This window comes from Pristis pectinata, chromosome 29 (assembly GCF_009764475.1).
Source record: "Pristis pectinata isolate sPriPec2 chromosome 29, sPriPec2.1.pri, whole genome shotgun sequence".
Taxonomy (NCBI): Eukaryota; Metazoa; Chordata; class Chondrichthyes; order Rhinopristiformes; family Pristidae; genus Pristis; species Pristis pectinata.
This window is the reverse complement of record NC_067433.1, coordinates 19,107,979-19,130,210: the sequence shown is the minus strand read 5'-3', so window position 1 is coordinate 19,130,210 and position 22,232 is coordinate 19,107,979. Positions and strand designations below refer to the sequence as shown.

The following is a 22,232-nucleotide window of genomic DNA, read 5'->3' as shown; positions in this document are numbered from 1 at the left end:
TTACAAGATGACAATCTAGTTGATGAGGTTGTTTTCGTTATAAGAACATTTATAATGAGAAGAATAAGAACATAAGAGACATGAAGTTAAGCTAATCTTTATAAAATAACAGCTGAGGCTTCAGCTTGAGTATTGTGACTAATTCTGGGAACCACACTTTGAGAAGAAGGTCAAGGCTTCAAGAGTGTAAGAGATTGACTGGAAGGACAGCTCAGAGAAGCTGGAATTGTTTTCTTTCAAACACATGGTTAAGCAGAGCATTCAAATTATGGTTTTGGTAGAGTAAGTAGGGGACTGTACTGCTGGAAGTGTTGATGTCCAGAGAACATTTATTTAAAATTATTAGCAAAAGGTCTGAGGAAGTGATTTTTTTTTTTACACAGCTGTGATCCAAAATGCACTACCCTGAAATAGTGATGGAAGCAGATTCAGTTGTAACTTTCAAAGGGAATTGTGTATAAACTTGAAAAATTGGCAGGTTTGAAGTAAGAGCAGGGTTGTGGAACTAAATAGGGAAGTCTTATTAAGAGCTTGCAGAGGGATGATAGTCTGAACAGCTTCATTCTGTGCTTCTTGTAGAGTGGAAGGATAATATCAATGTAATTTGCTCCAGGAAATCACTATTCTTTTGCATTGGCTGTACTTTTGCATCTGGTAAGGTTTTGTTCTAGGTTAAGTAGTTGGGTGGTTTGTTTCGGCACTAGGTCGATGCAGGGTGGTGAAGAAACCAGAGGACCATTCTATCCATGCTACTCTTTTGAGCTTCAGACTATCCAGTGGCTCTCCAGAGACCACTTGTCTCTCTCCTCTCGTACCAGCTTCTGTTCCACCCTCCTATACACTGGCTATCTTTCTTATTCCCTCCCAGTCCTGATGCAGGGTCTTGACCCGAGACAATGGCTTACACGACACTTTTTGTCTCCACAGATGTTGCTTGACCTGCTGTTCTTCCAGCGTTGTCTTTTTGTGGCAGTGCAGGCTTTTTTTTAAAAGAATCAACCTGTATCTAGTTTGCCCACCTTGTTCCTTGTGGGTGTTTCCAATGTCATCCAGTGAGATCAAGTAGAAGTATCCTAAAGGGCAAAAGTCATCCTATTCCTGTTGGGAGATGGAGGGGGCTGGGTGTACATAAATCTTGTGAATGGAGAGTGCAGAGGGACAATAGACATTGAAGGAAGTACATAAGATGTAAGATGTCTTTATTAGTCACATGTACATCGAAACACACAGTGAAATACATCTTTTTGTGTAGAGTGTTCTGGGGGCAGCCCACAAGTGTCACCACGCTTCTGGCACCAATATAGCATGCCCACAACTTCGTAACCCATACATCTTTGGAATGTGGGAGGAAACCGGAGCACCCGGAAGAAACCCACGCAGACATGGGGAGAACGTACAACCGCCTTACAACAGCGGCGGGAATTGAACCTGGGTCGCTGGCACTGTAATAGTGTTTCGCTAACCGCTACACTACCGTGCCTGTAGAAGAGATCAGAAAATTATCAACGCATAATAGACAGACAAAGTTTTCAAAATCTGCGTTTATAAATTTAGCTCAAATTCAATAGAGCATTTCTGCCATGTTTAAGTAACTGGTTGCAATGACTTAGTGTTTTGGATATCTGACCATGAGCAGTTAAAGCTGCCAAAATACATTATTGGAGCAGACAAAATAGTCACTTGATCTCTTAATCTCTTTAAAAGTCAATAGTAACTTGTATCATTCACAAACTGTAAGGTATACTGAAATTTCTGCCCATCAAAATACTAAATGAATGTGACTTTCTTGTGGATGATCATGAGTAAACAAAACCATAAATTCAGTCCCATTCATAATTGCAACTGAATATCATATCTGCTGGATTAAGTAAGTTTCTCTGTGTAACAGTTGACATATCCATTGTCCTCCTTTACCCCATCCACTACAACCCCTCCAAGCTAGGCACAGTACCTGTACAAATACCACATGGAATCTCTTCAGACAGATGTCCTTGTGATTGAGGAGAAGCACAGTCTATGTGCTTTTTCTTTAAGAGTGATGTTACTTGGGTCTTTCAATAAATATGTTTACCCCTTTGGTCCTGGGCTAATGAGTGTGCACTTCCTTTATTTGCTGGCTATTGGGATGACCTAATTCTTATTTGCTGCGTATGCACAATACAAAACCAGCTCTAACTTGGCACTATTTAAGAATCATTCTTTGAAGGTAAAAATGAGATGTCACATTAATGCAGCGTTTCTCATCACTGGCTGGATTTTGATGGCCTTGTTGTCAAGCTGGTTATGTTCCATACAGAATAGTTACTGACATTGGGCTTAAAATGGGAAAACCAAATCGATACTGTATTGTTAATATCTTGATAGAGCTGTGGATGTGTTGCAAGTGATGATGTATCTATTGGTTTGTTTACAGGAAATATGTAGAAAATTCTGACAGCTATAATGGGGCAGTGAGAGACAACTACACTTGGTCCCAGGATTACTCAGACCTGGAAGTAAAAGTGCCAGTTTCCAAGCAGATCGTTAAAGGAAGACAGGTAATAGCTAATCACCAGACTGAAAGCAGAGTCCCAACAGTTTCATATATCCTCATGCAGGTTTAATTTTGGACTGGTTTAAAATTCAGTGCTGATGACCTCTGCACGCCGGGCCAGGAAAGAGGACTGGTCGTCCAGGGTTTCTATTCCTTCACTATCCAGTGGTGTCTGTTGGAACGTGGGCTTGTGTGTGTGGATAGATCTGTTGGAACGTGGGCTTGTGTGTGTGGATAGATCTGTTGGAACGTGGGCTTGCGTGTGTGGATAGATCTGTTGGAACGTGGGCTTGCGTGTGTGGATAGATCTGTTGGAACGTGGGCTTGCGTGTGTGGATAGATCTGTTGGAACGTGGGCTTGTGTGTGTGGATAGATCTGTTGGAACGTGGGCTTGTGTGTGTGGGTAGATCTGTTGGAACGTGGGCTTGTGTGTGTGGGTAGATCTGTTGGGACGTGGGCTTGTGTGTGTGGATAGATCTGTTGGAACGTGGGCTTGGCTGTGATACTCTCAGTTGTAGAATAGCTTGTAGAATAGTTCATATCTGGACTGACTCAAGAATGGTTTCTTGAGTGGGGAGCTGCTGGTTTGCCAAAGTCTATGAGACCAAACCCAGTGGAAGTAGAAGCTTTCAGAAGGATGGGAATAAAAACACTGGAGCAAATTGGTGCTAAAAACTGATTAGATCAGAACTGCCTGAATCTCAAACTCCAGAGGGCACAAGTTTAAGGTGAGAGGGGGGAAAAGTTGAAAGGAGATGTGCAAGTTATATATGAAGTTTTTTTTTTACACAGAGGAGTTGTTGTCTAGAATGTTCTGCCAGGGAGGTGGTAGAAACAGATGCAAGAGCAAGGTTTCAAAGTTATTTAGCCGATACATGAACTGGCAGGGAATAGAGGGATACAGGTTGGCATCATATCTGGCACAGATGTGGTGGGCTGAAGGTCCTGTTGCTGTGATGTATTTCTTAATAAGGAATTGATTATGTTGAGGTACGGCAGTGTGTTGATGGTGCAATGTGTTGCTGGTCACACACTCTGACCTGCAGAGTGCATCAGTGTGTGAAGCTGCTCTTCCACCTTGGTAAATATTTTATCAGCAGAGCTTTTCAGTCAGCTGCAGTGTATGTTTCCACTTACTGCCTCGCTGAAACCTTGGTTCAGTCTGTATCTGCTAAGTACAATACAGATTTTGGCAAACTGATTTGTCAGGATTAGGTTGCATTTGTCACCTTCACAGGTTTCTTTCAAGTGGACCTTTGTGATTTCATGGTTCAGTACATGGATATCTGGATCACTGTGGAATTAGACCACATGCAAACAGCCCATAAATTGCTGCAGCCCATAAATTGCTGCAGCCCAAGAAGCTGAATGTTCATTGACGTGCGATGTTTCCCAGTTAATCCTGCCACTAAGACCTTTTGCTTTTTTAAGTTATTGCTGGTGTTTCGTGCTTTGGATGAGACAGTCTGTACATTTAAAAGAAAATGTGTAGTCCCCACATCCATTGTACTTCCAGTGTTCTTGCCTGTGTGACCCACAAAGGTGATGGGAAGCTTTTAGTAAAAAGACTGTAGAGAGACTCTCTCAAAATTTCGTGAAATACTCTCTGTGATTTTTTTCAGCTGGGTTTGACTGCTGGGACACTGGTATCTAAATTATAATTTCGAGTGCCATGCAAAATGTTGCTGGTAGTCTAGGCTGATGCTGCAGTTCAGTACTTGGGGCACACTGCCCTGTTGAAGATGCTGCCGTTTGGTCACCATTGTCTATTCTGATAGTTCAGCCACAGCATTTAAGTTCCTTTTGGGTTTGAAACAGTACAGGGGCTTTTCCTTCTGATCAAGTGTCAGCTCTGAATGGTGACCTCAAAATGATGTTGTTCCTGCTCTCTCAACAGCATTGATGCTGCTCAGTCCTCCAATACTTTGGGAGAAAGGCTGGGTCTCAGACCTCCTGTGACAGAATAGCAGTAAAGAATATTGGAGACTATTTGACCCATTAAGACCACATGTGCTCTTCTGAAAAAGAGTCCAGTAGATTGCACTCTCTGCCTTTTTCCCCTCAGCAATAGAATTTTTAGCCTTTTAATTATTTATCCAGTTCTCTTTTCAATGTTACTATTGAACCTGTCCCCACCACCCAGTCAAACAGTACATTGCAAAACTAATCACTCATTGAGCGATGTTCTTCGGCTGCGAACTCTTCCACTTAACTTGAAGGGAGAAGTGCTTCATGTTACCATCACAAAGATCCTGAATTAGATGTTAATAATAGATTAAAAGCATGGGATGGTTTGTGAGTTGTCAGGTCTCAGAAAACTGAATATTAACAAATTGCAACACTGCAAATGAAGATGATTTAAATCTTTTCTGACAAATGCGAAATATAATTGGAATGCATCAGTAATGTGTGAAAATATGAAAGACAGCAGTTTCAATTTATTTTGCTATTTTCTATGCAGGTGTCCGTCGACATACAAAACAACTGGCTGCGTGTGGCTGTGTTTGAAGGAGGGAGTGAGAGAGTCATCGTGGATGGAAAACTGACACACAAAATCAACACTGAAAACTCCATGTGGAGCTTAGAGCCAGGGCACTGTATTTTGGTAGGACTGCTAGTATGTGATGTAGATGTCCCCAGAAGCATGCCATTTGGCCCAGTTTGTCAAGATGGTGTTTATGCAAGCTGCCTCCTAAACAGTATCAGGTTATCTTGTTTGCCTTTCTGTGTCCTTAGCTTCCCCTTAAATCCATTATAAAATCAAGGAATCAAAAGAGGGAAGTGATCAGCACATAACCTAAAAATGCAAATCCTCAACCTAAGTCATGACAGAAGTTGTTTTAAATTTGTCTTTTGGGATATAAATGTGCATCATCCATTTTTTTTTAACCTTAGCCACACTCGTGTCAAAGCTAAAGCACAGAGTCTTATCCTGAAGGCTGTGCAGGAGTAGCATAGCTGAGTCAATGATTTCCATCAGCCACTAGCTAATGATTTGGGAGCAGCAACATAGGCTGGATGCTGCTTCTGGTCCTAACTCAGGCAGGTGGAGTCATCTGTATTGCAGCTAAGTTAGCACAAACTGGGAATCAAGCCAATGACTTTCTATTTGAAACTAGTGCATTTATCCATTGAAACAGCAAGGCAGATTTTATTTTATCATAGTGTAATTAAGTTTCTTACTTAGCTAATACCACCCAAGAAGTTTAAACTTTGCAGGTCTGGTTTTGTTTGTATCAATGTTTGTTTGTTTGTATAAGCGTAATGAAAGATCGGAATTGAAGGTTATGGGGAACTGGCACAAAAGAAGAGTTGAGACCAGCATAGATTAGCCATGATCATATTGGATGGCAGGGTAGGGCTGTATTGCACTATGACTCTATGCCCACTCATAGAGTCAGCAATACAGCATGGATACAGGCCCTTCGGCCCAACAAGTCCTTGCCGACCATGCTGCCCACCCATCTAGTCCCAGTTTCCTGCGTTTCCTAGTCCCAAACTCCTGCTCCTATTACTTGTGTAATGTTTTCTTTATTCACAAGGGGATGCTGGATGCTGAAATTAATTGGACCTGTGCTTTGCAGTGAGTTCTCTTTTCAGCAAATAGCATTCTGCGCTAGAACAATTAAAGTTTACTAGTTTGGGAGAATCTGGGGATGCGCTGAGATTGTGGACTAGAAATTTATCCTCTGTTCTGTACATGAAAAGCCCAATGTTGTAACAGGTGCATATGGAACTCTGCTTTTGAAATTCAGTTCCATTGAAGTTCACTGAAGTGGAATTCAACATGCAACAGATGAATTTCTGCCCACATAACTCTGAAAGTAATTATTGGGTTTCAGGTTACAGCTGTGATAGACTTTACTTAATGAGTATGCTTGCTTCTCATGCTTTCTGTTATTAGGCTGTCCCAGAAAGTCTCTGTTAACTAAACTTGGGCTTACTGTGGGCCTCCATCTCTATACCAGGATCCCTACTGGAAAGTGGATGGATATAATGACAGGTGTTAATTTTGCATATTCTATTCACCTTGGTCAAAATGCACTGTGAAATGACCACTGAGGATATGATGCTCTGTACCTGAAAACCCAAACCATAAAATAGTGAAGTATTTAGTTCTGTTGGAATTTAGTTTCAAGTCAACTTCCACCAAAGTGTCTGCAAAAATAGTGTTTGCATATTGTGAAGTGGTCTTTTTATCTCTGTTTTTGTAGGGTTTTTTTTCCTCCTGTTTTCTGACTTCTCTTTCTGGAATTTACATCTCACTGATGGTTTTTAATGACTTGAGCCTTCTAGCCACTGAGGAAAAACTAGCTTGCAGAATCAAAAAATGTACAGTGGCAGTCTGGTATTGATCCTTTGATGGCTTGGAGGGCCCAAAACAATTTGGCTGCCCATTGTACTCATTAGATTATATTTTAACACTGCACATGCACACATCGTTTTGGCAGCTCCCACTCTACCTGATTCCTTTGAATCTGTTGACTCATCAGGTTCTGCTACTGTTGGTGAAACGTGTTGAAATGTGCAAATGTGTAGGGAGGAGTGTTTAAAGAGAACCCAGGTGAGGCCACATTTAGTTGCTCTCGTTATTTAAAAGTTGAATCCAGATCCATGTCTGGATATGTGCAAACCATTGTTGATTTGTCACAGTTACTCAGGAATACTTCATATTATTTCAAAAATAGAATTACCTTACTGGAATAACAATTTTATTGTCGTGTCGATGTTTTGAAGTCATAAGCATTGACAACGGTAGATGTATGTTTGACTTCTATGCGGTGGGCTCTAATTTACATCCATATTGAGTTGCCTCCATAAGGCACAGAGAAAGCAAAGGCACTTTGACAGAAGAAATTAGAAGGCGATGTTCAAGTTTTTGTCCCTACATTCTGGTTTCCTTGGACGTCAAGTTGAGTCGAGTTTATTGTCACGTGCACAAGTAAGATGAGATACAGATACAATGAAAAACTTGCATGTAGCAGCATCACAGGCACATAGCTACACCCTTTTTGTGTGGTGGAGCTAATGAAATGTTTTCATTATCAGAACATTCATGTTAAGCAATCTTATTTATGACAGAGAGCCTGCAAAAACATAATACTGTGTATGCAATACTGAGGCAAACAGGCCAGGTAGTTCCTGATCTCTTCCAAGGTAGCAGTTGTACGCTAAAGTAAATCTTCAGTTCTTTAATCCTTGGAAGGAAGGAAGACATCAGCCTGGGTTTCCATTGCTAATAGCTACCCTAGTGGTAAAAAAGTCAGCTGAGCACAGGTATAGGATTGTTAGTGGATCCTTGATCTCCTAACTGTCAAGTAATCACTAAGCAGCTTGCTGAAATGCTCTTACACTGTTTGGGAGAATTATTGAATTCGTGGTGGTCTCTGTCAACCCCTAAGTAGGTATTTGTTGAGCAATTATATAACCATTTATCCCAACTAGAAAGAGGAATTCCATGAGAAAGAGGAGGATAAGATAAGATATCTTTATTAGTCTCACGTACATCGAAACACACAGTGAAATGCATCTTTTGCGTAGAGTGTTCTGGGGGCAACCCACAAGTGTTGCCACGCTTCTGGCACCAATATAGCGTGCCCACAACTTCCTAACCCGTACGTCTTTGGAACATTGGAGGAAACCGGAGCACCCAGAGGACAAGGGTAACGTTAAATCAAAAAGTACGGCATACAAAGTAGCAAGGGGCTAGTAGTAGACCAGAGGACTAGGAATTTTTCAGAAACCAGCAGCAAAAGACTAAAAGCTTATAAGAACGGAGAAAATTGATTTTGAGAATGAACTTGCATGTAATATCAAAACAAACAGTAAAAGTTTCTGTAGGTATATAAAAGGAAGAGAGACGTTAAGTATGGGACCACTAGTGAATGAGACTAGGGAATTTATATCAGAAAACAAGGAAGTGACAGATATGTTGAATTGATGTGTTTTTTAGCATCAGTCTTCACTGTGGAGGATACTTCAAATATCCTGATGATAATAGAAGGGTTACTTCCAAAAACCCTAATCTCAAGGGAGAAATTCGCAGAACTAGATGCAGACAAGCCTGCACCCAAGGGTTTTGATGGAATGGCTGCAGAGATAGGAAACCCATTGGATGAAGTTTATCAAACCCACTGAATTCTGGGAGGGTACCAGTGGATTGGAAAACAGCAAATGTGACCCCTTGTTCATAAATGAAGAAGGATAAAGGTGGAAAGCTATAGGCCAGTTAGTTTAACATCTGCTTTTGGCAAGATGCTAGAGTCAATAATCAAAGAAGAAATAGCAGATAATTTAGGAATGTTTAATATAATCAAACCAAGTCAACAAGATTTCATGAAAGACAAATCGAGTTTGACAAATTTGCTTGAGTTCTTTGTGGATGTAACAGGCAGAGTAGATAGAGGGGGACCTGTAGATGTGGTGTATTTGGACTTCCAAAAGGCACTTGACAAGATGTCATGTAAGAGCTCGTGGTATCGGAGGTAGCATGGATTGGAAAACTTGATTATCCATTGGAAAACAGAGTTGGAATAAATGGGTCCTTTTTGGAATGGTAGGATGTAACTAGTCGAGTACCCCAGGGATCAGTTCTTGGCCCTCAATTATTTTCCATTTATATTAATGACCCACAAAAGGGGGCAGAATATAAGGTTTGCAAATTTGCCGATGACACGAAAATAGGCGGAAGGGCATGCTATGTTGAGAATATTGTGACTCTGCAACAGGCTGTAGATAGATTGAGTGGGCGAAAACCTGGCAAATGGAGTTTGACGTGGGGAAGTGTGAGGTCACGCACTTCAGTAAGAGGAATCGAAAGGCAGGTTATTATCTGAATGGAAAGGGACTGCAAATGACCGAAGAGCAGAGGGAGTTGGGTGTTTTGTGAAGAATCATGACAAGTGTTAGCAGGCAAGTGCAGCATGTAATTACGAAGGCAAATAGCATGTTAGCCTTTATTACAAGAGGGAAGTTTTGTTATAATTGTACAGGGTGTTGGTGAGGCCATGCCTGGCATACTGTGCACAGTTTTGGTCCCTTCGCCTAAGACCAGAGATAATACCATTGGAGGCAGTCCAAAGGAGATTTACCAGGCTAATTCCTGGGTTGAGAGGATTGTCCTGTCAAGAGAGGCTGGACAGTTTGGGTTGGTGCCTTTGGAATGTAGAAGAATGAGCAGTGATCTTACTGAAACGTATAAGATCCTAGGGGACTTGGCAGGGTAGATGTTGAGATGTTTTCACTAGTGGGACAGTCTCGACATCATTTCAAGGTAAGAGGCCAGTCATTAAAAACTGAAGTACTTAGAAATTTCATCTCGCCAGGTGTCGTGAATCCCTGGAATTCTCTACACAGAGAATTATGGAGACTAGCCCATTAAGTATTTAAAGTGGAGATATTTTTGAAAGATCGGGGAATTGAAGCTCTGTGGATCTAGCACAGAGGAGGCATTGAGGACTGGCATACATCAGCCATGATTTTATTGAATGGTGGAGCAGGCTTGAGGGGCCAAGTGTCCTACTCCTGCTCCTAACTGCTCATATCCTTGTGTATCTGAGGAATAAGGGTTTTGCTGATAGTCAAGAGGGGAGACTGAAAAGACCTTAATTGTGAGCTTTGACTGTTTGATCCAAATAGCCTGGTTCTGTGCAGTACGTTCCATCTAATTCTAAATAAAATGGGATATAGAAATAAACATGAGGAAAGTTAATCTTCATTTTTTTAAATAGTATCTTAGCTCTTCTTCTGTAACCTTGTGACACCATACGGTTTTCCCAGGTAAGCAGGAGTGTCCTCTGCCACTTTTGTTGAAATTTAGAATGGCATATATTAATTTTAGGCTAGTTTAATGGACTTGTAAAAATGGGACAAGCAGTAACGCACTAATAATAGATAATGCAGCCAACCCCCATGTTAGGAGGGGTTGCGTTTCTAGAAAACCGTATTGGGATTTTTGGTGACACAAACCACCTCTTCCCATTGATTCCATTGTTATAAGTAGAGATGTGTTCCCACAGGGTGTTGTTCTCTCATGTTAAGCCATCTTATGACAAAGTGACACACCATCATTATGTAACAGCTGAGGCCAACATTAGACTTGGGGGGGGGGGGGGTGCGTGATGGGGGTGCGTGGTGGGCAAGGTCCATGGGTTAGGAAAGGCTTTAGGAAGTGGGGATATCGGGAAAGGGAGGGGAATCGGGGTTCATTGGAGTAAGGTGGTGTAGAGGGAGTTTGGGGGTAATGGGTTGAAGCATGGTGATTTAGTGGAGGTGGAGTAAAAGTTAGGGGATTAGGTTAAGGAGCTGGTCATGGCTACTGCAGCTCCCCACAGCACAGCGCATCAGAGAAAATACCTTGCAGATAAAAAGTGCATCAGTGCTGCACTCTGAGATGTCTGTTCATGTGTCCTCAGACTGGAGAGGATGTGGCAAAGGAGGGACTTGGCTGTGACTGCCAACCCAATTGATGGGGTGATGTCATATCCAAATCCTATTGTCCCATAGTACTGAGTGAGTAACAAGAAGAATTAGCAGAAGTTGTCTCTTTCTCATTTCATGTTTATTTACTTTTCTCCCCCACATAGATTACGTAAGAGTGTATTTTATTCTGCATTTCAAATTTTTGAGTAATGATTTGTAAATTCCATTACCCAAACAGCTGTAACACAGGGGTCACCTGTACAGAACCTTACACTTCTCAGTTTGTAGTTTGCGCTTCACCTCCCAGGGTGGTGATAATTGGTAATTAAACATGTTGGGCCTCTTTCAAACAGAATGGATTTGTTTTTGCAATTAGCTCAATTTACCTTAAATTGCAAGAATTTACTACTAGAATTTCAAGCAGAATATATTCTAAATGCAGGAAGTGTTTAAAGATACTGAATCAAGATAGAGCCAGCCAGATGCAGCATGAGGTTTGATAGTTTTTCTGTTCCTAGGTATCAGCGGGTATTGACACATTCTTGCATGCTTAGCAGCTGGAATTTTGTAACACTGGCCCAAAGACACTCGAATTGGAACCAGGCAGTGTCACTGCGTATCACTTTTCTGTTGATTTCCTTCTCCTGTGTTGTTACTGTCTCTTATACCAACCTTTAATTTTTTAAATTGTATAATAGTGTTCATGTCTATTGTTGGTATTCCACCGTATACTGTGCCTAGTGAAAAAATAAGATTTGTAACTTTTCATGAGATACCATTACTGCAGACAGCACTGTGTGCTATCAGACACCTGCATGGAAAATATATTAATCTTCTTAAAAAAGCCACAAAACCTCAAGTATAACAGATTTCCCACTCACTGATATTTAGCGATATCTAGACATATCTGGCAGCCACATAATCAGTTTCATCAGTTTGTTGAAATGGTATCAGTTCTTTTAAATTTAGAGAGAATTATCACTAATTACACCTTTTTCATTTCCTGTCTTATTTTCTGTTGATCAGACCAAGTTTTGAGGCCGTCTGAGGGTAACGTGTCCATTCCACTGATGTTCAGTTAATTCAATCAAGTCAGTCCCCTCATTTCCCAAAGCACTGATGTCACAGTGCATGTAAGAAAATATTTTTAAAAAATAATTATTTCATTGGTTAGCTTTTTAGTTTTATCTAATTTTTATCCAGAGTTTGTCAAAATAAGTGAAAATTCTCTCCTTACTGTCACTTTTTTTGCTATACAGACATCAGCCTTCACACCATCTAGTTAGAAAACCTTAGCCACGATCCTATAGTTCTAAGCTCGCCTCGGGATACAGTCCTTTGATTCACTCATCCTATAAGTAGCTCCACAGATTGTTGCTTTGGTCTTCAGCCGGGGTGTGAAGACAATGCTCCACAATCACACAATATAAGCCACCACCCCAAATATGTGCAAGATAAATTTGGAGTGCTAATTCCATTTTATCAAATCAAACTAATGGTAAATTTACACTATAACTGCAGATTTAGGTTTGCACTTTGACAATTCGGGGTGCTATTTTTGTAATTATGGGCCAGTTCATCATTGGGGTCAGTTACCTGCAGTTATATAAGTAGCAACATAGCCTGGGCTGAGCATGAGCAGTTGATTCCCTTGTTTATAATAAGTGGGCAATGCAATATAAAACCACTCTAGACTTGTAGTATGAATGCACACAGCAGGTACACTGGGATAAGGACTTACTCCTGTGCCAAATATCATCAAAGTAAGCAGGCAGACTTCAGAGTTTGGAGCAATATTCTCCAGACCAACAACATAATTTGGAGATTTTGATCTCTTATCCCAATCCTAACATAGCCTGCTAGAAGAGAACTAGATGACTTGCACTCTGTTCTTTTGATTAATTTTGTTTTGTGCATTTGTGATTGATTTGAGAGTTTTGGAGTATTTTGAGTTGTTTTCACTCCTAACGTGCCCAAACCTTCTAAGATGTATTACATTAATGTTGGTAATGGCAAAAGCTCTAAAGTTGGAAGATCCAATTAAATATTTATGCATCTGAACGCTGTCAGTCTCAGCAAGAAATGTAGCACAATTTTATTCGTACAAAGCCTTTGGGGTACAGAAAGTATCTTTGGCAGAAGTAGACAGAAATCCTACACTGAAGAGTAGCTTGTATATAGCCTTAATTGGACTGTAAAACAGTTTGGTCATTTGTGGCTCCATTGCTTACAATTTTATCTCCTTGTGTCAAAAAGGTTTGCTGTTAAATCCAATTACAAAGACTGGAGCACAAAAATCTAGACTAATGCTCCAGTGCTGTGCTGTTGAGGGTGCCGTCTTTTGAATAGGAGCTTAAACCAAGGCCCAGATGGCACAATCAAGTGCAGTAAAAGACCCTGTGACACTATCCTAACTAGAGAATCATTTCTCCCTCAGCCAGCAATACAAAATATTTCGGTAAATTGGCTAGCCTCACAGCACCGGTGACCTTGGGTCCTGTGTATGTGGTGGTTTCATGTTTTCCCTGTGGCCACATGGAGTGCTGCAGTTACCTCCCACATCCCAAAGACATGCAGGTTGGTAGGTTAGTTGCCCCCTGTAAATTGCCCTAGTGTTTAGGTGCATGGTAGAATTGGGTTGGAGTTGATAAGAATGTGGCGAGAATAAAACAGAAGGGATTACTGTATTAGTATATTAGAATGAATTAATGTATTAGGATTAGTGGGTGGTTGATGGTTGGCATGGACTTGGTGGGCTGAAGGGCCTCTTTCTGCGCTGAATGTCACTATTACTCTGTGCTTGTCAGTTTTCATACATTACAACAGTGGCAATGCTTCAAAAGTACTTTGAAGTACCTGTAAAAAAAAACTATCCTGAAAGGGATTTGAAAGATGCTATATAAAAGTAAAACTTCTTTTCCATTTTCCTTCAATACTGAGTTACAATACTTAATTATTGAGATTCATTATTGATGAGACCTCATATTTTTGCTTATTAATTACACTAAAAGAAAAACTACCAATAACAAGCCAATCTGTACAACGGTCAACAATATTAATTCTCCCCCTGTCGTTGAAGTAAGGAAATATTAGTCAGAGAATCCATGCAGTACTTGGTGTTCAGCCTGGGCATGTTGGTAATGTGTTTGGAGAACTTTTCAATCTTGTTAATGGTATTATTCTTATAATGCCTATTGTGTGGAATTCATAATTGCATTTAAATCTCTGGATTATGAATTGGTGTTACTTCTGTCTGACAGAAAGATGTATTCATTGGAGTAAAGGACTCTGTGGTGATTTGAGTTGTGTCTCTTTTTTTGTTTTTTTTTACTAGCCACTGTATTCATTTGAAGATGGAATTCTTAAAAGATACAGCGATGTTTTATTTAAGTGACCTCTAAATATATTCCAAGTGGAGAAAATCTCAAACTATCCATTGCTAAATTACATCAAACACCATTTTACATGTTTGCCTGCCTACTCAGGCAGATCATTATGCTGTGTTGGTCAGACACACCAACTACTCTGAGGTACATTTTTAAGTGTTTAGTTTTGCAAAGGAAATAATTTTTTTAATGTTTATTCTGTTAACAGATTAACCTGAATAAAAACGGGGAATACTGGTGGAATGCAATTCTGGAAGGTGAGGAAACTATTGATATCGACAAGATAAACAAAGAGCGGTCGATGGCAACAGTGGATGAAGAGGAGCATGCAGTGCTGGACAGACTGACTTTTGATTATCATCAAAAAATGCAGGGCAAACCACAGAGTCATGAAACGGTAAGTAAGTGGCTCATCACAAAATACCCAACTATATCATTAATAATTTTCAGAAGTAGCCCTGCTTCCTTTCCGTTGCTTATAATTCATGTTGAAGTCAGAAAGGTACAGCACGGAAACAGGCCCTTCGGCCCACTGAGTCTCTGCCTCCCATTAACCACCCATTTACACATCCAACATGAATCCAATCTTTTTATTCTCCCCACATTCTCATCAGCTCCCTACAGATTCCACCACATACTTGCACACTAGGAGCAATTTCCAGCAGCTAGTTAACCTACCAACCCACATATCTTAAGGATGTTGGAGGAAATGGGAGAACTCCCATGCGGTTACAGGGAAAACATGCAAACTCCACGCAGATAGCACCCAAGGTTAAGATTGAGCCTGGGTCTCTTGCTCTGTGAGGCAGCGGCCCTACTTGCTGCACACCACTATGCCATCCCTTTACGATGGATAAATCTGATGGGAACACAGCAGAGTCATGATTAGCTGTGAAAGCAACTTTTTTTTTATTGTTAAAGATACAGGTTGTCCCCGGGTTACGGCAGGGTTCAGTTCCTGTGAAATGTTTGTAACCCAAACTGTTTGAAAGTTGGGAGCGCAGCCGTGAATTGAGTTCCCCACAGCAGAAGATGCTTGCAGCATCCAGCAAATTCATACCACCTGTCTCCCTATCGCTCAGTCGAATGTACAGGCTGTACACAAGTCAGGCGCTCGTGAGCTGGGGCAGTGGTCCTGTTTGTATTTTACAGAAATATTGCTACATTTAATACTTTTGAACTATTTTTTTCATGGTAGTATTAGTTATTGCACTTTGATATATTTTTATTCAGAAATGTGGCATCACTGCCTCAAGGTAGGTCTGTCTGAGCATCAACAGTATGAGTCAGTAACCTGTGAGCTCGATGATCGACTACTTTTATCGCAGACTCTCACAAAAATCTATTTTTTAATCATTATTTGAAGGTGAGCTGGAAGGCGTATTTGGACAGCTTTATTCATATAAAATTTATTGTGTAATTTAAAACACACGGTGGAAGAACTGTGCATGTCAGGAGGGAGAGGGAGAAAGACTAAAGGAAGAAATAACTGTTGCAGTTTTATATGGTATTTCAAAAAGATGCTGAAACTTATGATAAATTTCTTAGCTGAGAGATGCGCTGTAACTCTCTGCATCCTCATTTGAGAAGACCAAAATTAAAATTTGGAAAACTTCCAGTTATCACTGGTTGATGAGTGTTTTTTTTAAAAGAAAAGCTACCAATTATTGCATCTGCCTGACAGAAAGAGTCAGATGATTTTTTAGGAACAAATTGCGGTATCTCAAACATCATGTTTGTACTCAACGCTCTGAATACATACCAATGCTGCCAGCTCCTTCCTCAATTCACTGATTAATTATCTGTCTAGGTCAATTGAATCCTATACTCCACCTTTAATTCAGCTCAGCATGGTAGCGTAGCGGTTAGCGCGACGCTATTACAGTGCCAGCGATCGGGGTTCGACTTCCGTCGCTGTCTGTAAGGAGTTTGTACGTTCTCCCATGTCTGCGTGGGTTTCTTCCGGGTGCTCCGGTTTCCTCCCACATTGCAAAGACATACAGGTAGGTTAATTGGGTTTAAAATGGGCGGCGTGGACTCGTTGGGCCGGAAGGGCCTGTTACCATGCTGTAAATAAAATTTTAAAAAACTTCAAGGTTTCCTCCATTTAATAAAAAGAATCCTCAAACGTTGCCAGGTCCCAGAAATTCCATTGTTCCTCCTCCAGTTCCAAGGTCCATTGGAGCTGTCAGACAATCCTACAGCGTTCTTCCTGATATCCAGAAGGAAGGTATGAAGTATACGGTGTTCATTTTGCTGAGTAATGATAGGGTAGGCAAGTACAAGGGGTATGGAGCACCTATATGGGAAGGCCCAGGAGGTTTTGGTGTAGTTTTCCAAGGTGTGCTGAAACTGCACTTGGAGCAATGCATTCAGTTTTGGTCTCCATGTTTAAGGAATGGTATACTTGCATTGGCGGCAGTGCAGTGGAAGTTTGCTCGGTTGATTCCTGGGATGAAGGGGAGGATGTATGAAGAAGGGTTGAGAAAGTTTGACCTATAGAGGATGAGAGGGGATTCAGCTGAAACCACTAAGATTCTGAGTGGCATTAAGAATCAAAAATGAGAGGATGATTCCCTTACAGGGGTTATCTAATATTAGGGGGCATAATTTCAGAATAAGAACTTGCCCATTGCACACAGAAGAGGAGGAATTTCTTCTCTTAGAGGGTTGTGAATTTTTAGGATTCTCTCGCTGTGGAGTCATTGAGTACATTCAGTGTAGAGACTGACAGCCAAGTGAGCTACAAATGAGTCAGCCAGCCAGAAAATGGTGTTGAGGGCAGGACTGAATTAGCCACGATCTTACTGAACGGTGGAGCGGGCTCAAAGGGGCCCTTTGGCCTCCTGCTTCTGGTTCTTACGTTCTCATGTGTACGTACTGTCGGATCCGTTTATTTTAGAATCCGCAGGTTCTTTCAGGATCCAGGAATAAGTTGAAGACAACTTGGTGCTTCACAAAGTTTTATTGGAAAAGTTTAAAACAAAGAAACAGTCACAGAGCACATGGCACTAGCTTTACTACTAGGAGATGAGCCGAGACAAAAAGAACAAAAGATGAGCTCTGGCCGGGGGGTGGGGGGGGGCGGGGGTGGGGGGAGGAGAGCAAGAGAGAGGTTAACAAAACCTGACACCTTTTATACCTGAGATAAGAGATACTCCTTAGCTAACAATAGTCCAATCAGGAAACCTTTTAAATACTTGTGGTCAAACCAACCAATGGAAAAAACACATATTCACCTGATGGACGAACCAATAAGCTAGTAAGCAGCCATTCCTTGTGCAGCCACTTGAGGTGTATTAAACACTATACATGTTAAAAAAAACTAATTAAAACAGTCGAATCGAACAGTATCTTCTCCACAGACTTACCCTGAACATTTCCTTCATGTCTTCGCTACGAGGGCAGCCTGTACAAACAGCTAAAAGTGGGAAGGGGCAGAATGAAAAGTTAGAAGCTTGTTGGGGAGGGAAATGTATAGTAAAGCACCTATGAGGGAGTATGTTAAAACTGACAGTAAACTATATTGACTAAGGTGTAGTTAAATAAGCATTTGCAGTTGATGAATGTTTTCATAAACATACACACATTATATTACAGTACAGTGCAAACCTAATGTATGATTTCATTGTTTATGTACCATTGCGAACAGAACAAGCTCACTGATAGAATGATTTTATTCCCTTTAAGATTTCCCAGTCTTCAGTTGCAGCTCATTAAGAATTGCAATGGTTTATAATTTTGACATGGGCGAGGGAGGAATCACTGCATCAGTGTGTTTTAGAAGTGTTGGGTGATCTACTGTAGAAATGTCTTTGACGTGGTTGTAACTTAAGCTCCACATTATGATAACCTTGTCAGGAACTTAGGAAGATACAGTTTTAAATGTTTTTATTTACTTAAATGGGTTCTCTCTATCCGTGCCATATGATTTCCTCCTCTCAAGGGCTGCCTCATATCATGTATCATCGTCTGTTTGGGAAAGTAACCAGTGTTTCAGCCTGTTCGAGGGTCACATTTCAGTCTATACGAGTAGTCCTATTTCCTATACCATTATATCATTCATTTCATTTCTCCAATGTCTCTTCTTGGGCTTGGTGCCAGTCTTTGTCAGTTAGTGCTCTTGCGTGACGTCTTTGAACATCTTACCACATTAAAACTGGTAAATGACTACAAGCTGTTTATAATTTCCCCGCTAAACTACGACATTTGTTCATGCACTTGTTTCTTAGTCGAGAGATTGTGGATTCAAGCTGCGCTGTGGTCTGAACATTAAGCTGTCATTCCAATGCAGTACCAAGGGAGTGCTGCACAGTCAGCAACATTGCAGAAGGCCCATTTCCTTTTTCCTGTGGTTCACTTGTGTTAAATATTTTACAGCAGGGCTTTCTCATCATGTCTAAACCAACACCGACAGCAGACAATGCTGTGAAGCTGTAGTATTTTGCTTTGTACAAAAGATTGCTGCACATACCTGTGTAACAAAATGTAATGAATTTTAAAACGTAAGACTATTTCAGACAGAATTAACTCTTAATGACATTTGAGAGATCTGAAGTCTTTTTTTGTCAACCAATGATTCCAGATTTTTATTTGGTTCCTGTGGTGTGTTCTTGCCATGGTTGTATTAATTCATTTTAATTTCTAGCAGCTGTGGGAAGAGGCTTGTGGGGAGTATAAGTACATTCAAAGATCATTCGGGTACTTTTTGTGCTATGGATTCTACATAGTCTCAGACTGATCTCACCAGACACTTTCCATTTCTGTTTGTTTTTCCAGTTGTTCATAATTGTCTCACTATGCCTGTGTTTTGTTGCCCAGCGAGTGGCAGGGCTCCTGAAGTGGAATATTGTTGCTTCAATATAAATATGATGCTATTGGCAAAGTATTTGACTGTAGGTAAATGTTCAGTAGGAACGATGTCTTAATTACATCTAAATATAGATTTGTGCTGATGGCAGAATGAAAGGGCAGTCAAACCGATTGGATCATTAGAATCTGTTTTAAGGAATGCTTATCCAGCACTTTCTTTTGCTGTATGCTCCAAGCAAAAGCAAATAAGTTTGGCTTCTTTGCTTTCCATTTCTCAAAACTGCCTTGAAGATGATAAGAAATTTTTTGGTCACACTTCTTGTTTCCCTCCAGTGGCTGATTGACGTCACTCACCTCAATTCACAGAATGTTCTTAATTAAAAATGGGGAAAAAAAACAAATCTGGAAATTGCAGCATGTCAGGCAGTGTCTGTGGAGCGAGGAAAGAGTCAATGTTTCAGGCCAATGATCTTTCATCAGAACTGGGAAAGTTGGGAGAACAAAATGTTTGAGTTGCAGGGAGCCTCAGAAGAAAGGGACATCCCTTTAAAACTGAGATGAGGAGGAACTTCTTCAGCCAGAGGGTGGTGAATCTGTGGAATTCATTGCCACAGAGGGCTGTGGAGGCCAAGTCATTGGGTGTATTTAAGGCAGAGATTAACCCCCTTGATCGGTATGGTGGTTAAGGGTTACAGGGAGCAGGCAGGGGAATGGGGTTGAAAAAAATCAGCCATGATTGAATGGCAGAGCAGACTCGATGGGCCAAATGGCCAGATTCTGCTCTTGTATCTTGTGGAAGGGAAAGGTATGGAGAGGACAAAAGGGATTTCTTGTGATGGGTGGAGAGCAAGAGAAACTGTGACACAAGGGATGGTAAAGGATTGTTAAATGCAGCTAATCTGTCTGATGGAGGTATCAACAGAAGGAAATAAATGTGACAGAGTGAAAAAGGATGCTGGAACTGAGAGTTGCAGAAAACTGCAGTTGCCGGCAAATCTGAAAAGGGAGAGAATGCTGGAAATATCCAGCTGGCCAGGCAGCACCTGTGGAGAGAGGATCAGGGCTAACATTACAGGCTGATCACCTGTCATCAGATCTGGCCAGTAGAAGAGCTGATGTTAATATTCAAATATTGGGTTTTGTTGGAACATTGTAATTCACAGCTTTCAGCTGAACCGGTCTGAAGTTTAGAGGTGACATTTGCACATGAGAAGCTCAGGCAAAAGACAGGTAGTGATGGAAGGAAATACTAGCCTGGCAAAGTCGTTCTAAAATGAGAACCCAACACAAGTTCAATAGTTTGACCCATCTCTATTTCTCCTGGAACAGAATGGATGTTGTTAAGCAGATCTGTTGTGTAGGTGTTAATAACAGGGCCACTGTGGTAGTACTTTGATAAATATGTTGCATTGAGCATAGTAGATGATGGGTTTGAGTGCTGTTTCAGAGAGCACATGGATGTTTGGCACCTGGTGCAAGACAAGACACAGCACGTGATTAGTGAAGTAAAATGTTTTGCTGCAAGAATGTGATTTTAGTTCTACCCAGCTCCACCCAGCAAGATTTCCTTTTCCTAAACCATCTGATCTTCAGACCTCTCAAAAATAAGATTGCAAATTTAGCAGCAGGTTATGTAGGAAATGTGAGTGGTTTCATATCATGCACTTGTGTCCACAATGGATCATTAATACTCATAGCAAATGGACCTTCGTAGAAAGAGTAATCTTGGGTTAATTTGTCCTGCAGTCTGTATTGGAACTCAGGTGATGGAAAGATCCCAGCCCTTTCTGCTCCCTTTTGCTCTTTCGTTGGGCAGTTGTTCCAGCTCTCGGTTTTAATTTGCAGTCATGAACACAAACACAAGCAAGAACACAAGAAAGGCAGGAGTAGGCCACTTGGCCCCTCAAGCCCGATCTGCCATTCAGTGTGGTCCTGGCTGATCTACTCTGGCCCCGGCTCTTCTGTGCCAGTTCCCGTAACCCTCGGTTCCTCGATCTGTCAAGTATTTACCTATCTTTGTGTTAAAAATATCAAATGATCCAGTCTCCACCACCCTGTGGGACAGAGAACTTCAGAGATTCACCACCCTCTGAGAAAAGGAATTTCTTCACACCTCAGTTTTAAATGACCAGCCCCTTATTTCGTAGCTACATCCCCTTGTTCACAGCTCTCCCACCAGTGCAAGGCAGGAGCTCATGTATGGTTTGTCTTGTTCCAACCTGAAAAAAGGAGGGACATTCTATCATCCATTTCCTCCCAGACCTCTTTCTAAAATTGTTCCTGATTTGTTGATTGTTTCTAGAAAGTGCACGAGATGTTGAAGAAAGGCTGGGACGCTGAAGGCTCGCCATTTAAAGGGCAGGCGTTTGACCCATCTCTGTTTAACATTTCGCCTGGAGCGGTGCAGTTCTGATTTCTGCTGCCAGTGCACCAGTGTGCAGAAGACACCAACCTGACCCCGACACCACTGAAGATCAGCACAGACGATCGACTGCAGTCAGCTCTTGAGCAACATGAGACCTTCTCTGAGCTTTGAGTAAAGTCGTTGCAAACCATCAGTTGCCAAGTCTTTGTAACGGACAAATGTATTTATTTCTATTAATTTTGCATATCTTACATTTTCCTGAGACTTTATTTGCTGTCTCGTTAATTGGGAGAGGTGTCCAAATTTGCAGTTTAGGTTGCTTCCCTGTGAATAGTGAAAATAGTGTTTGATATTCTCCATATCCTTTGCCTGAAAGAACTGATATTTATATCCTTCTCATGGTTTTGAAACTAAACAATAAAACATTTGTGAGTGAACTTTACGGCAATATAGTCTAACTTAATTTAAACAATGTATATTAGAAATGTGTTTATCTGAAAGTTGATTTAGTCCAATCACATTATAAAAGGAGCTTGAGTCCAGCTGCATGAAAGCCACATCCCCAACATCCCCAACATAAATTGATCTAAATATCAATTTGTTATCTCTAAGCAAATTTACTCATGGGAGGGTTCAGACACAATATTTCACAAGTAAACTAAATCACACAATTGCATACTTAACGTGCAAGCTAACATAAAATGCATGATGTGT

The 22,232-nt window shown here is 41.0% G+C and overlaps 1 protein-coding gene across 1 annotated transcript in view; it reads left to right on the top strand.

Moving 5' to 3' along the window:
* Positions 1–21,960, top strand: part of nudcd3 (NudC domain containing 3) — a 34,322-nt gene extending 12,362 nt beyond the window's left edge. The window contains exons 3-6 of the mRNA XM_052040955.1: positions 2,414–2,537; positions 4,996–5,139; positions 14,550–14,738; positions 21,456–21,960. Coding sequence (XP_051896915.1) covers positions 2,414–2,537; positions 4,996–5,139; positions 14,550–14,738; positions 21,456–21,566 — 568 coding nt within the window. The 3' untranslated portion in view covers positions 21,567–21,960. The remainder of the gene's footprint in view (positions 1–2,413; positions 2,538–4,995; positions 5,140–14,549; positions 14,739–21,455) is intronic.
* Positions 21,961–22,232: the final 272 nt, after the last annotated feature.